The 15,265-nt window shown below is 37.3% G+C and overlaps 1 protein-coding gene across 1 annotated transcript in view; it reads right to left on the bottom strand.

Moving 5' to 3' along the window:
- Positions 1-1,483: 1,483 nt before the first annotated feature.
- The window catches only part of LOC141508074 (CUB and sushi domain-containing protein 2-like), a 312,588-nt gene continuing 298,806 nt past the window's right edge, over positions 1,484-15,265 (bottom strand). Inside the window, exon 5 of the mRNA XM_074216368.1 lies at positions 1,484-1,883. Coding sequence (XP_074072469.1) covers positions 1,672-1,883 — 212 coding nt within the window. The 3' untranslated portion in view covers positions 1,484-1,671. The remainder of the gene's footprint in view (positions 1,884-15,265) is intronic.

Consider the following 15,265-nt stretch of genomic DNA (forward strand, 5'->3'; position numbering starts at 1 on the left):
TAATTACAAAGAATTGTTAGAATTATGTTCTAGCATCAAATTCAACTAGAATCAGGGGCCACTAAACTGTAAATAAGGTCCCTGTAGTTGCATTTTGAGTTAGAAAAACCACATATAAACATTAGTCATGTTCTTTTGTATTTTTATTTAATTTGTTAAATACTTTTCAATGAATTATATTTTAACCACTCTGCAGTGTAACCTGCTGACAGCATGATGGATACCTCTGGTTTCTAGCACTCTGGTCAGAGGACTCTGATTAATATTCTTTTTTTTTTAAAGCAAAACATTGTATAATTTGCATTTCTAACTTCATTGCTTATGACAATAATGCTACAACTGAATTCTTAGGGCAAAAATGGTATCTCCCACTTTACTATTGAGAAAGTGATGGGAAGACTAATCCTGATAGAAATAAGAGATGTCTAGGAAGAGGGCTCAGATAAGAGTGAGTCCCAGAATTTCAGAAGTGAGTGAACTCCGCCTTCTCAAAACCAAGGTAAGGAAACCTTCAAAATAAGTCATAGCTGTAGAACCAGAAGAAGTCTCAAATGGCACAGAAGCTAATGTCCACAGTTTGCAGATGAGGAAACTTGAAAAGTCAAGGAAACTAAGACTGAAAGAGGTTAAATAACTTTACAGAGCTAGGAAGTGTCTAAAACAACACTTGAACTCAGGTCTTCCTGACTTCAGGTCCAACACTGGACACTGTGCCACCCCCCCCCCAATCTAAGTCCTTCAGAAAGGCAGTGTGAGTTAATGTAAAGAAAGCAAAAGTCTCAGTGCCAGGACCTGAATTTGATTCCTGGCTCAGTTGTTTTCTATCTGGGGACCTTGGGCAAGTCAGCAGTTTTCCTTTGGTTCAGCTTCCTCAATCTGTGAAATGGAAAATTTGAACTAAATAAATTTTAAAGTCCCTTCCAGTTATAAATTTCTAAACCTATGAATGAATCTCACTGTAGCATACTATGTCTTTAATTCTAAGAACAACCTTTTGGAGGTTGCAACAAAAACCACTTTAGCCCCAAATTCCTGCCAGAAGTGTAAAAGCTAATGGAAAGGGATAATGTATTTTCTGGAGCCTGGGCAAGAGTCCAAATTCTTTTAGGAGAGTTCTTTCCAAGTTCAGTGACTGAAACATTCCTTCCTTCCTTCTTCCTTCCTTCCTTCCTTCTTCCTTCCTTCTTTTTTCCCTTCCTTTTTTCCCTTCCCTTTTTTCCTTCCTTCCTTCCTTCCTTCCTTCCTTCCTTCCTTCCTTCCCTTCCTCCTTCCTTCTTTTCTTTCTTTCTTTCTTTCTTTCTTTCTTTCTTTCTTTCTTTCTTTCTTTCTTTCTTTCTTTCTCTCTCTCTTTCTTTCTATTTTCTTTTCTTTATTTTTTAAAACAAGTTACTCAAGTGGAGACTATCATGAAAATTTTCAGCAAGGACATGCTTCAAATCAGACACCAATCACTGTAAAATTTAACTGGGCTATAAAAAATATGCAGTGATTTCTCATTATCGTGTACTTAGAACACTTTAATAGTATCTCTAACTGCCAGCCGTGACATTTCTCTGAAGGTACAAGTGTTCAGGGGAGACTAGGGATCTGGGAGCAGTAAATTTCCACTGTTAAAAAGTTAACATGGAGGGAAGGGAAAAGGCCCCAAAAACCCCCCATGACCCATCACTCTTACCAAAGCGAGGAGCCTTCCGTCCCAGTGACTTCCAGAAAGTCATAGCCATCCTCCAATTGGAAGTCAATGAAGACCAGGGCAATGGTGTCTCCCAGTTCTGCGAGGATGGTCCATGTGCAGTCAGCATTGTTGCCATACTCGGAGGGGAAGTGCGGGCTGGAGATGATGCCACTCTGGCCCCTCAGTGTCCCACCACAGGCATCATCAGCTGCAAACAAAGAAACAGCACAAGGGTCTGGTAAGCTAACAGAGCATACCTTATCATACACATTGCAAGTTATGGGTCTAGGGTGGAAGTATTTTACACAGTCTTATGAGAAGCATTTTTTATTTTATTTTATAGCTGGTAACTTCCATAAAACATTTTGAAATGCAGTAACCATGCTCGACTCAGCAGGTGCTTGAAGCGTATGATAGAACAGATACACTCTTAGCCTTAACAAACAAGGAGACTTCCTAGATTTGCTTCTAATGAGGCCACTGCAGGTTTAGGAATATGGGATAAAATTAAAAGGATTTTATTGATATGGTTTGGAGGCTGACTCCATGAATAAAGGCAGGGGTGTGTCCCGTGGACCCCTATATTATCAGATGGAAGGACTTTGGTGGTCTCAACCATTATCCCAAACATTTTCTACCAATCCATTTGGTCCCTCCCACCCTGCCCTCTTGGAAAAAAAAATTTCCATAAGATCTGCCCAAACAGCTAATATCTCTCGAAGATAAAAAATGAAATGAGTCTATGTTACTAGGAAGTGAAGCCTAGGAAAAGAAAATGGTAAGTGTACACGTGTATATGTGTGTATGTTGCCATACTTAGATATTACTGTCAAATATCTGAATGTTTTTTTTTGGTGGGGAAGAGAAAGTAGACTCAGTAGAACTTGGACTCATAGGTGGAAATTACAAAGGGAAAAATTGAAGTTCAAAGTAAACATTAGAATAGGCTGCCTTGGGAGAACATAGGATGATAGATTCATGACTTTAGAATTGAAAAGAACCTTGACGATCATCTAGTTCAATCCCTTCATTTTTGCATATTGGGAAACTGAAGTAGAAAAGAATGAAGTAACCAGCCAAAAGTAGTAACAACACAAGTAATAAGTAATAGAGTCAGTATTTGAACCCAGATTTTTCACCTGTTCTTTCTTCTATATCAAACAGATAGCAAACTTCTCTTCCCTGGGGGTATCTAGTCAGGGAGTCAGTGAGCATTTATTGACTACCTACAATGTGCCAGACCCTGTATTAAGCACTAGGGATCCGAAAAGAAGCAAGACAGTTCCTGCCCTCAAGGAGTTTACAATCTAATGGAGAGTCAAGCAGCAAATAAACACATACAAACAAAAGCAAAAACTGGATCAAGGCAACCTTGAAGAAGATTCCCACACTCAGTGGGACTGTTATACTAAATACATCAAAGATGCCTCCCACTCCTGAGAACCTAACCTTAGACTCCACCCCCAGGATCAGGTCTGTCCCTTTATAGTAACAGTCTTGGTGGGCCAACATTGCCCAGAGACAATAGAACTGAATTTGGTGAAATCCCTGTGGAATGTGGAAAAAGGAGGGTGTTTAATTTAAAAACAACAGCAACAATTGGTGCAACTGAAGAGCCCATCTCTGCCTGGAGAGGATGATGGGAATGGGTGCCATGGGAGCAGTAAAAGTCCCCTGACTGGAGAGGAGGACGGGAGTTGGGCGCTGTGGGAGCAGTAAGAGGCCCCTGCCTGGTGAGCACTGCCTGAAGTGTTTCTGCAAAGCTCAGCGACAACCTCTTCTAAAGGATGCTTGTAAAGTGCTTGTTTTCTCTTTACATTTGTTTTGTTGCCACTCCAACCTAGGAGCTGTCAAAAGAAGTCTCATGCATGAAGAGTCACTGCTCCATGCGGAGACTGAGCTCACACAGAGAGGAGGAAAGAGGTGCCTACCCAGTCCCTCACCCTACAAACAGGCTTTGCCTCGTCCCCACTCTACTCAGGACCTTGGCCCAAGATGTCCTCTCTGATTCATACTCTTATTCAGTTCTCTGATTCTCCAAATCATCCCCATCCTTCAAGGTCCACCTCCTTGAAGTGTTCATTGACCCCCCTCAACACACATTGATTTTCCCTTTTGTTGAACTCAACACTTAGGGTCTACCTTATACATTTAAAACTTGCTGTGAATTGTATGATAGCATCTCATGTTTTTTACTGTTATTTAACTCTTGCTGTTGATCCAGAAACATTTAATGTGAATTTCTAACTAGATTATGGTTTCATAAAGGATAGGCATGGTGTGCATTAGTTGTAGTTAGGAATTCTCATCCTGAAACAAAGTCATTTGCTGCTGGTCTAAGAAAAAAGATAAGTTAACTCAGGGTCAGATGCAACACCTGGTCTCATGGCAGACTGACGATTCCTAATTCTAAAACTTTCTGAAGGAGACAGAGGTTGTGGAGGCAGTATATGGGAGCAGGGAGACCAGGGCAATGTGAGCCTTGAGAGAGAGGTGCCACAATGATAGGAATCTGAGAGTAGTTTAGTCAAAAATATGTGGAGTACAGTAAAGTTAGGACAGTAGGATGGACTTTAGCCATGGTGAAAAAGTTCACCCCAAGAATATTGATGCCATGGGAAATTTCCTAGTTCCAGTTCTGATAGGGTATTATGTTTCCTTGTATCACTGGTGACTTGAACAACAGAAATGACTACCCTCCCAGTCAGTCAGATTTGTAATTCCCAAGTCATCTTTGATTTCTTCTCCCTCATGTCCAAAAGTAATCAGTGCTGACATCTGTTGATTCTGTCCATGAGTACCTCTTGATTCAGTTGTTCCTCTCATCTCCCATTGCTACCACCCTATTTGAGATCCTCAATACCTCTCCCCTAGCCTATGTTAAAAAGCTCTCCATTGATAGCCTTTCTTCTAGTCTCTCACCTCTGTAATCCAGACTAAACACACTGACAGAGTAATCTCTCTGGGAAGCTTAATCACTCAATATTGACTAAGCCCCTACTCTGTTGGCCTCTGGAGTGGGGGTGGGGTATAAAGAAGTCACAAAAATAAATAAAATATAGCCTATGAACCCAAAATACTTATAGTCTAATAATGGAAAGAAGACACATCCAACTATCTATTGAGTTCACTCAGTGGCACAGTGGGTATTTGGATTGGAGAGGTGGATTTGGAACCTCACTGACAAGTCACTTAACCTTTCTCAGTCTTAGTTTATTCATCCATAAAATGGAGATAATAATAGCTACTGCCTGCCTCATAGGGTTCTTGTGAAGATCAAATGGGATAACCTATAGAAAGAGCTTTGAAAATCTTAAAGAATTATATAAATAAATTATAAAAATGCTTACTCTTAAGAAAAAATAGGATATGACAAGATTTATGAGAAGAAAAAAGTGTTTTGAGTTCAAAGAAGGGGGAACTCTTCCAGCTGAGAAAGACAGGGAGACTTCACAGAGGAAATGGCATTTGAGTTAGACCTTGAAGGATTCCAAAAGGCAGAAAGAATGGAAAGATGCTATCAAAAATGGAACATTATGTACAAAGTTATAGGCAAAGGGAACCCTGGGAAATATGTGGAGTTGGTAATTAGTGCATTTTGGCTGAAGCATAGAGTACTTGGAAGGGAGAAGATATAGACAAAACTGGATACAGTTGGACAAGGATGGCCTTGGATAAGGAATTTGTTTTTTGGTGGGCGGGTTTTCCTGGTATATTAAAAGTAGAAAAATTGTTGATTTTTCAAAAGGGGCATGATATGATCAGAGTTATGCCTTAGGAAGATGACTTTGTGGCATGTGTGGGTTAGATTGGAATGGATAAACAGAGAGTCAATTGGGGAGTTTTCATAATCCAGGTAATGGGGACTAGTTCTGAGTTTTATTGTAGATCATGTAGAGAAGAGATGTTGGACATGAAGTATACTATGGAGGGAGTATAGGATTTAGTGACCAATTGGATGTAAGCCCCTTGAGGACAAGGGATTTTTTAATTATTTTGTGTAGCCAACATATAGTACAGTTCATAGCATGTATTAGATTCTTAATAATTGTTTCTTTATTGATGATTAATTGCTCAGATATTAGGAGGGAGAATAAGGTTTTGAATGTGAAGCATTGGATGAAAGGATCATGTCACCAACAGAAGTAGTGAAAACAGAAAAAGAAGCATGTTATGCCAATGAAACTCTATTCAAGATATATTGAATTTGTGGCATCACATCAGTGGAACAGGAAAGTGAAGATGTCTTCTATGTAGGTGGAGAGGTGAGTCTGGAGATCACAGTTGAAGAAAGAATTGGGAATATCTCTATAAAGATTACAGAAGAAGCAGCTAAATGGTTCAGAGAATAAAGCACTGGGCCTGAAGTCAGGAAGACCTGAATTTCAAATCTGGTCTAGGATACTTATTAGCTATGTGACTCTGAACAAGTCATTAATCTTGGTTTACCTCATTTTCCTCAACTGTAGAATTGAGACAACAATAGGAGGCATCTCCCACAGTTGTTTTGAGGATAAAATAATAGTTGTAAAGTGCATTGTAAACCTTAAAGCACTACATACATTCTAATTCTTCTCTTCCTCAATCTATTTTGGAGAAGGAAGATAATGATTCTTCTAGGTTATCTCTAAGGTCTATTCAAACTTTGTCTCTCCGTGATTATAATTTGCATAAAGGGTCATCTATACCTATTATCTCTAGGAAACTGTTGAGGTCAGAGCTATATCCACATTTGGGAGTTTCCTAGAAATGTCTCCATTCCTATGCCTGGCCCTCCTCACTTAAATCTAATTCAGATGCAAATCATATTCTCAGTGCTTAGGGTGTACATTGCACATTTAATATTTGCTGCCACTTATATAACTGGTATCTCATATTTTTTCTTGTAATTTAACTCTTGCTATTTATCCATGTTTCAGGTTTTTTTTTTTTAAACAAGGCAATGGGGTTAAGTGACTTGACCATCACACAGCTAGGTAATTATTAAGTGTCTGAGGTTGGATTTGAATTCAGGTCCTCCTGACTCGAGGGCTGGTGCTTTATTCACTGCACCACCTAGCTGCCTGTTTATATTTAACAGATATCAAACTACGATTGTAGTTTCCTGGCATGTAGTAATTAAAAAAAACTCTATCTCTATCTATCTATCATCTATCTATCTATCTATCTATCTATCTATCTATCTATCTATCTATCTATCTATCTATCTATCTATGTATCTATCCATGCATCCAATCATCCATGCATCCATCCTGGAACTCCTATTTCAGGTAGTACTGGGGGCCCCACCTTCCATCTAATAGGAAGTTCCTTTTAAGAACAGAGCCCAGGTCAATAATCTCTTCATTTTCAAACTGGATGAACCCCTCTGGACTTCACCATCATGTTCCCAAGCCTCCTTCCCCCAACCCTTTCATTTTCTGGTTCTTTTTGAACACTGTCTTTCCCTACAAGACTGTGAACTCCTTGAGGTATGGTACTATCCCTTGTCATTTTTTAGATCTCTAATACTTAGCATAGTCTCTGACACACAGTAGTTTATTTATCAACTAACTGATTATTCATGCACCCATACATCCATGTATCCATCTATACATTGATCTTTATATTTCCTGAAATACCTAGCACAAAGCTTTCTCTGTTGCAGGTGCTCAGTAAAAGTCTGTCTAATTGAATTAAATTGAATGAGTGGGTGAATGAATGAATATAAAACTATTCAGAGCAGAGAGCTCACTATGTGATCTTAGACATCCTTCCTCATGGGATTATAAATTTTGTACATTGAAATACAAGAACCCCAACACCTTGCCCCAGTTGTTGAAATAGAAAGAGATGAAATTCCAGGAATGACATTCTATGACTTTCCCACCAAGGAAAGCAATAGGGGCGCACATAATGAAAGTGCCCAGTATTGCCAAATTCTTGCTTTTTTTTTTTCCTTTGTGGTACAACAAATTGTTCCTTGGAGTTGGTCAGGGACTGGTTTCTGCTGTCAAACATGCACTTCTATGCAGATACTACTGTGAACTCTCTACTATATAGCATCTACTATATAGCATTTCAAGTGTGAATTATCTAACTAGGTGTCACAGTGGATAGAACACTGACCTTAGAGTCAGGAGGGCTGGAGTTCGAAATCAGTTTCAGACACTTGATACTTACTAGCTGTGTGAACTTGGATAAGTCACTTAACCCTGATTGCCTTGCTTTCAGAGCCATCTCCAATCATCCTGATTCATATTTAACCACTGGACCCAGATGGCTCTGGAGAAGAAAGTGAGAATGGTGATTTAGCACAGCCCCCCTCATTCAAATCCAATTCATGTGTTTGTCATGGCCATCATCTCCCTGATGTTATGGTCTTCTTCAAAATTGATGGATAAACATCACCATCTAGCTAGGTGTTAGCAGTGAATAAAGATTTACAGTTAGAAAGACCTGAATTCTAATCCTGCCTCAGACATTTACTATCACAAAGTCACTCAATCTCTCTCAGTTTAGTTTCATCTTCTATAAAATGGGGATAATAAAAGCAACTACTTCATTGGACTATTTTAAGGATTAAAGGAAATAACATTATAAAACTTTATAATGTTTTATAAATGCTTTATAAAATTTAAAGTCCATATAAATGCTAGCTGACTTATGCATTGATATAAGTGTACTGAAGGTCACAAAGCTAATGTTCCATCATCAATTATAAAAATTAAAGGAGGATAGAAAAAAATCCAAAACTTATGTCAAGTTCACCAAATTAAGGCAACATTTGACTTCATTTCTATGGCAAGTATTATGGAGGATGGAGGAAACTTGATTGGACAGGATGTTTCAAAGGCAAATAAGGAAAAAGGTCAAAAGTCTTAAAATCTTTCTCTAAGAAGAGAGTCATCTATTAGATGCCTTATTGTGTCAAGGTGATCTTGGATTCTTAAAAGTTGGACCAATAGAGTGCTAGCTCAGGCAGGTCCTATTAATGTGGAAAGGCTTCAAATTTAGTCATGGGAACTGGATGATTTTTTTTGTCCAAGGACCAGTGGAAAGGCAAATCATCAGTAAGCTGGGCACTAGGTAGTGGATTCATGTCAAAATATTAAAAAAAGTGAAATTGACTCGCTTACTTCAAAGATATTAAATGGCTATTTCCAAATATAGCAACCATTTCAAAATCATCTATACTCCATCAGATCATAGTCCAGTTAGAGCAGAGGTCAAAATCAATAGCAAGTAAGGAGAAAGGATACAGATGAGGAGATGTCACATGCTATTATAGCAACTTTGACCTGACTTTTTAAAACAAGCTGTGAATTCTGAAAAATAATAAAAGGCATAATAAAGCCATCAACTTTCACTATTATGATTCCTTAGAAGGTTTTAACCAATGCAAAGCAGTTGGCATCATAGGTAGACCAAAAGACCCTAGAATTCACCTTACCAGCAAATACTTATTCCTCTTGTCAGGCAGACAGATATGAAGGCAATGTGAACACCAGTTTAGATATACTCATTTGCAAATTAGTTCATGAGTGCAAGAATGAAGATTTTAGGCAGTGTCATCTGACAAAAGAGCAAAAAAGCAGGTAAAGAGGAAATCATGAGAAGACCTTGGCATACGATATGACTAGGCAGCTCATCCTGTGAAAGTCTGTAGATGAAGCCATACATATATACAAATTATACATATATATATATATATATATATATATATATATATAGACATATATATATATATATGGTCTGAGAGGGCAAAGAGTGTTTTTCATATTTGTATCATTAATCTTAGCACAGACTGGGGATATAGTGGGCACTTAACAAATGTTTATTGAATTTAATTTATTGAATGAAGTTGGAAGAAAGATATTTGTCGTTGTTTCTACTATGATTTGTGATTAGAATTGATAACAATATGTTGATAATGATAATATAATGCTATAAATTTTGCAAAACACATCTTCGACCCTCACAAAAATTCTGTGATGTAGATACTATTATTTTTCTCAATTTATAGATGACGAACCTGAGGCTCAATGAGGTTGGGGTGCCCACGGCTACAGGACTAGAGATGAGAATGAATCTAGGCTTCCTAAACTCAAGTACCTCACTCTTACCACTGTCACATTGCCTTTCTTGGGTTGTGCCACCTCCTGATATGCTAAATGAGGAAGTAGCAATGATACCTAATAAGAATGAATTGTAAAGGGCAGTTGGTCCTTGTCATAGACAAAGAGAAATTCAGGATGGATATGTTACTATTTTAAAAGACACTCAGGTATTGAATTGCAAAATGTCTCAAAGATAAAAGAATTTCAAAAAGAATGGAAAAGATGCAGATAAAAAGGATGCCCACCTCCAAATGGTAATGAAGTAACCTTCAGGAACTACTAGCTAATATGTTTACTTTCTAATCTCATAAAATGTTTTGAGAAGGTTCTATGTATACAAGGAAGGTGTGCTTGATGAAAACATAGGAAGAGAATGTGTGAGATTTTTCCAACAATTATCCTGTAGAGATCACATCTTTCTGATCATGTAATTGACTTAAAGACATGGGAAATTTAAAATACTGATGTGTCTAATATTTATTGATTTCTAAAAATCAATAGACTTAGAAGAAAAAATGCTTTCTTCTTTGAAGACTTTTTCAAACTTTCTCCTCTACATATGTTAAATTATACAAGATTCTATGACAGATGTGACTATGGAGATAACATTGTTCTACAATCCGCTGAGTACTGACATCAAGTGAAGCATAAAACAAGATGACATATGTTCACCTAGGGTGTTCATCAATGTCATGAAGAATTCCAAAATGAATCCAAACAAGTTTCTAAATAGAAGGAAGGAGAGAAAGAAAACAAATGACTAATAGGAGCTTGAAATGCAAAATAATCTATGTAAGGAAATACCCAGTTGCCCTTGATAGGCAATCCACACTACTCAGTCCATCAATCAACATGCATTCATTAAGTGAATACTCTATTCAAGGAGCTGGGGATACAAAGACTAAAGAGGAAGTATATAAGCTATCAGGAAAGATAGTCTAAATAAGTACAAGATAGATATAAAATAAATGCAAAGTAATATTTCTAAGGGATCCTAGTGTCTGGGGGATCAGGAAAGAACTTTTGTAAAAGATGGTAGCATTTGAGCACTAAAAGAAACTAGGAATTCCAAGAAGAAGAAAAAAAAAGTGGAAATGTATACTCTAGTCTTGGCAGACAGCCTATGTAAAGAAAGGTGTGGATTTAGGAGAGAAAGTGTGTTTTTTAGTCATTAAGAGGAATAATGTATAACAATCCTGGAAAGAATTAATTATGCTCATATAAATGTCATGGCAGGTTTCTGTTAATATATACTATCATGAAAGTTTTTCCAGGCTTTTCTGAAGTCTGCCTCTTTATGATTTCTTACAGAACAATGGTATTCTATTACAGCATGGCAGATTTCTGAAAGAATCAAGATAAAGGATTCCTGAATTGACTGTCAGTAATCTTTGAAATGTCATGGAAAATGGAAGAGGTGCTGCAAGATCAGAGCAGGGAAAAATGTCCTGATTTTCCAAAAAGGGAAGAAGGTAAAGACTGCCAACTATAGACCAGTGAACTTTGTTTGAATTCACGAAAGATTATCCAAGAAGACATCATTAAAATGAAGGTTCATGAACAGCTAGAAAAGGAAAGTGGGTTAAATTTTTTTTTTATTTATTAAGGCAATGAGGATAAGTGAGGAAAGTGGGTTTTTATTAAATCAATTCACACCAGACCAAGCTTATCTTCTTTTTTTGGACAAAGTTTAATGGAAAAATCAGGAAACCATTATACATGTGTGTATATATATATATATATATATATATATATGTATATATATATATATATGAAATATAATATGTTATATATTTTTATCCAGAAAACCGATATTTTTTTCCAGAAAATGTATAAGCATAGTTTATCAACATTTTAATGAAGTATGTAAAGAAGTCTTTCATGGAAGTCTTGAAGAAGAAAAGAAAAAGAAAAGAAGTGTTTATTAAACACTTACTATTTATCAGGTACTATACTAAACACTTCACTTTACAAATACTATCTCAGTTGTTCATCACAACAACCTTGGGAGATTTTTGTTATACAGTCAATTCAGTCATATCTGGCAAAGATACTGGAGTGGTTTGCCATTTCTTCTTCCAGCTCATTTTACAATGAGGCAAACAAGGTTAAATGCCTGGCATTTTAATAAAGTATGTAATGGAGACTTTCATGGAATTCTTTTGGAAATAAGGAAAAGGGAAACAAGCATTTATTGAGCACTTAGGTTTTATCAGGGGATAGGGGTAGATGGAATGACTGGAAGACGCAAATTCAAATCTGGTCTCAGAAATTTACCAGCTGTGTGACTCTAGGTAAGTCTCTTAATCTTGTTTGCCTCAGTTTCCTATCTATACCAAGAGCTGGAGAAGGAAATGACAACTCACTCTACTATCTTTGCTAAGAAAACCCCAAATGCCATCAGGAAGAGTCAGACATGACTGAAAAATGACTGACATTTATGAGATCTATGCTAAGTACCTTACAAATATAATTTCATTTGATTATAACAACAACTTTGGGAGATAGGTAACATTATTATCCCCATGTTATAGTTGAAGAAATTGAAGCAAACACAGGTTAAATGATTTGTCCAAAGGGCAGTTAGGTGACACAGTGAATAGAAAACTATCCCTGGAGTCAAGAGGAGCTGAGTTCAAAACTGGCATCAGACATTTGATAATTACCTATGTGATTTGGGCAAGTAACTTAAACCCATTGTCTTACAAAAATAAATAAACAAATGATTTGCCCAGAGTCACATGGATTTGAACTCAGGTCTTCCTGACTCCAGACCCAGGGTTCTATCCACTATTCCAGCCCCTAAACAAGGTGGGAGAGATGAAGACTAGCCAATAGTGCAGTTAGATGAATTTAGATCTAGACACGAAGTGTAGATATTAATGTTTCAAGGCCAACAAGGAAGGAAGTCTCTAATGGAGTGCTCCCAGTGAACTGTCTTTGATTCTTTGCTATTGAATATTTTTTTTCAGTGACTTGTGTATTTCAATCAAATGATCTACTACTAAACTACTAAAAGTTAGATGGAATAGCTAATGCACTGGATGATGGTGTTCATATCCTGAAAGACCTAACAGATTACAATATGGGCCAAAAAATGTAGAAGAAACCTAATAAGGATAAATTTAAAATTTATAGTGTACTTGGATTCAAAAACTCAATTTCACAAGTGAAGGTGAGGGAACAGTTCATCTGAAAATATCTAGGAATTGTTGCTGAGTCATTTTTAATCACGCTTGACTCTTCATGACAACATTTTGGATTTTCTTGGCAAAGATACTGAGTTGGCATTTCTGTCTTCAGCACATTTTTCCAGATGAGAAAACTGAGTCAAATAGGGTTAAGTGACTTGCCCAGGGCCATACAGCTAGTAAGTGTCTGAGGCTAGGTTTGAACTAAGGAAAATGAGCCTTCCTCCCTCCAGGCCAGGTACTCTATCCACATCCACTGCGACACCCAACTGCCCCATGCTGCAAATTCAGTGTGAGTCATCAGTGCAGCGTGGCAACTAGAAACTTCTAGGATCTTAGGGCACATTAAGAGAGGCATAGAATCTTGAACAGAGAAAGAGATGATTCTGTTTTCTTCTTTGCTGGTTAGACCCCAGCTGGAGCATTGTGTTCAATTCTGGGAGCCAAATTTTAAGAGGGACATTTATAAGCAGGAGACCACATAGAGGTAGACAATTGTCAAAGCAATGAGAATCAGAATATGTCATATGATAATTAACTGAAGGAACTGGAGATATTTAGCCCCAAGATAAAAAACACTTGGAAGGAAGTGATTAGTTGTCTTCAAGTATTTGAAAGACAATCACATGGACGAGAGGTCTGTTTGACCCCAGGAGGCAGAACCAGGAGCAATTTGTGGAATTTGTAGGAAAATAACTGCCTAACATTGAAGAGGTATCCAAAAGTGAAATGGACTTACTTGAGATATCATTGATTCCTCCTCACTGGAAATCGCCAAGTAAAGGCTAGAGGACCAGTTGTTGCATATGGTATAGGGGAATTCTTATTTAGCTATGGTTTCTGGGTTCTTTTGAATTCTCTGATTTTATGAGAACTTCCTTATTGATGAGGAAGTTCTGAAAGTGTCATCTTCTCATCAAAGATAGCAGGTATGGAAATTTCTCAGAAAACTTAATATAATTCTAGAGATTGATTTACCCATTAATACCTGAATAGCAAAGTGGATTAAAAATGAATATTGTCCAGACTATGCCATATTATTGGACAAGTAGTCTGTCAAGTTAGTTCATATATTTGTGAATTTTAAATAATTGCTGCAGATGGACAACAAACTGTACTCAGATTTGGAATAGGGGTTTTGACTAGAAGGTATTTGTGAAATTGTACACTACTAACAATATTTCCAAATTTTGAAAATTATGCCTGCAAGTCATAGAATAGGAGAAGCTAAGAAGAAACAAGGTCACAAAGGAAAATAATAAAGTAATCATTGAATCAGTATTGATTGAGGCAGACTCTGTGCTAAGAGGCAAAGGACAGTCCTTGCTTTCAAGGAGTTCATAACCTAATTGGGAAGACAATACCCAAGCAAAAATTTATAAAATAACTATAAATAGGAAATAATTACGAGAGGAAAGGTATTAGAATTAAGAAGGATTAGGGGAAAAAGTTGGGAATTTAGTTGGGACTTAAAGGAAACCAGGGTGGTCAGAAGGTGGAGATCAAGAGGGAGAGCATTCTAGACATGGCCAGATAAATTCTATTAAGTGTCAGAGGAGAAATTTGAACCCAGATCTCTTCTATGTCCAGGTTCAAGCCACTTTCTATTATGTGGGATGCTAAAAGAACCAGAGGAAGTTTCTGGTAAGCTGGGCTGATACTCTATAGGGTATTTTTATTCTTTTTATAATTTCTAGTTTTAGACAGACATGAGCAAGAATTGTTCAAGATGAGAAGTCATGGAGGTGATACATTCTTTACTGGTGGAAGAAGCAATCACTTGAGATCAGAGATCAAAGTATCTTAAGTATCAAAACAATTGTACAGGAAAATTTTGTAGGAATAATGAAACACAGTGGTATAGTAGAGAGTGCTGAATTTGGAATCCAGAGAACCTAGAATCCAAAATCATCTGTGTGACTTTGTGTCAGTCATTTCCCCTCCAGTTGTAGTTGTGAACCTGTGATGTTTCTGTTTTTCCTGACTCCCTTCATACCAGTGTTGCCCAACCTGACTATCCTACAGGACATAGGATTATAGCTTTGAAGCTGGAGAACTCTCAGAGGTCACCTAGTATTATCCTCTTGCTTTTCAGATGGGGAAACTGAGGCCCTGCAAGGTTAAATGACCTATCAAAGATGGGAACTAAGTCACTGAGTCAGGATTTCAAAGCATATCCCTCTACCTTCACATACAACATACTTTCCACATTATTAGAACACTATTTATAGAGGAAATTGGTAGGGGAAGATAGAAGCTGCTCTCCTTTGCCTCACCTGGTGTGAAATCCTGTTCTGTCT

Source organism: Macrotis lagotis, chromosome 1 (assembly GCF_037893015.1).
Source record: "Macrotis lagotis isolate mMagLag1 chromosome 1, bilby.v1.9.chrom.fasta, whole genome shotgun sequence".
Classification (NCBI taxonomy): domain Eukaryota; kingdom Metazoa; phylum Chordata; class Mammalia; order Peramelemorphia; family Peramelidae; genus Macrotis; species Macrotis lagotis.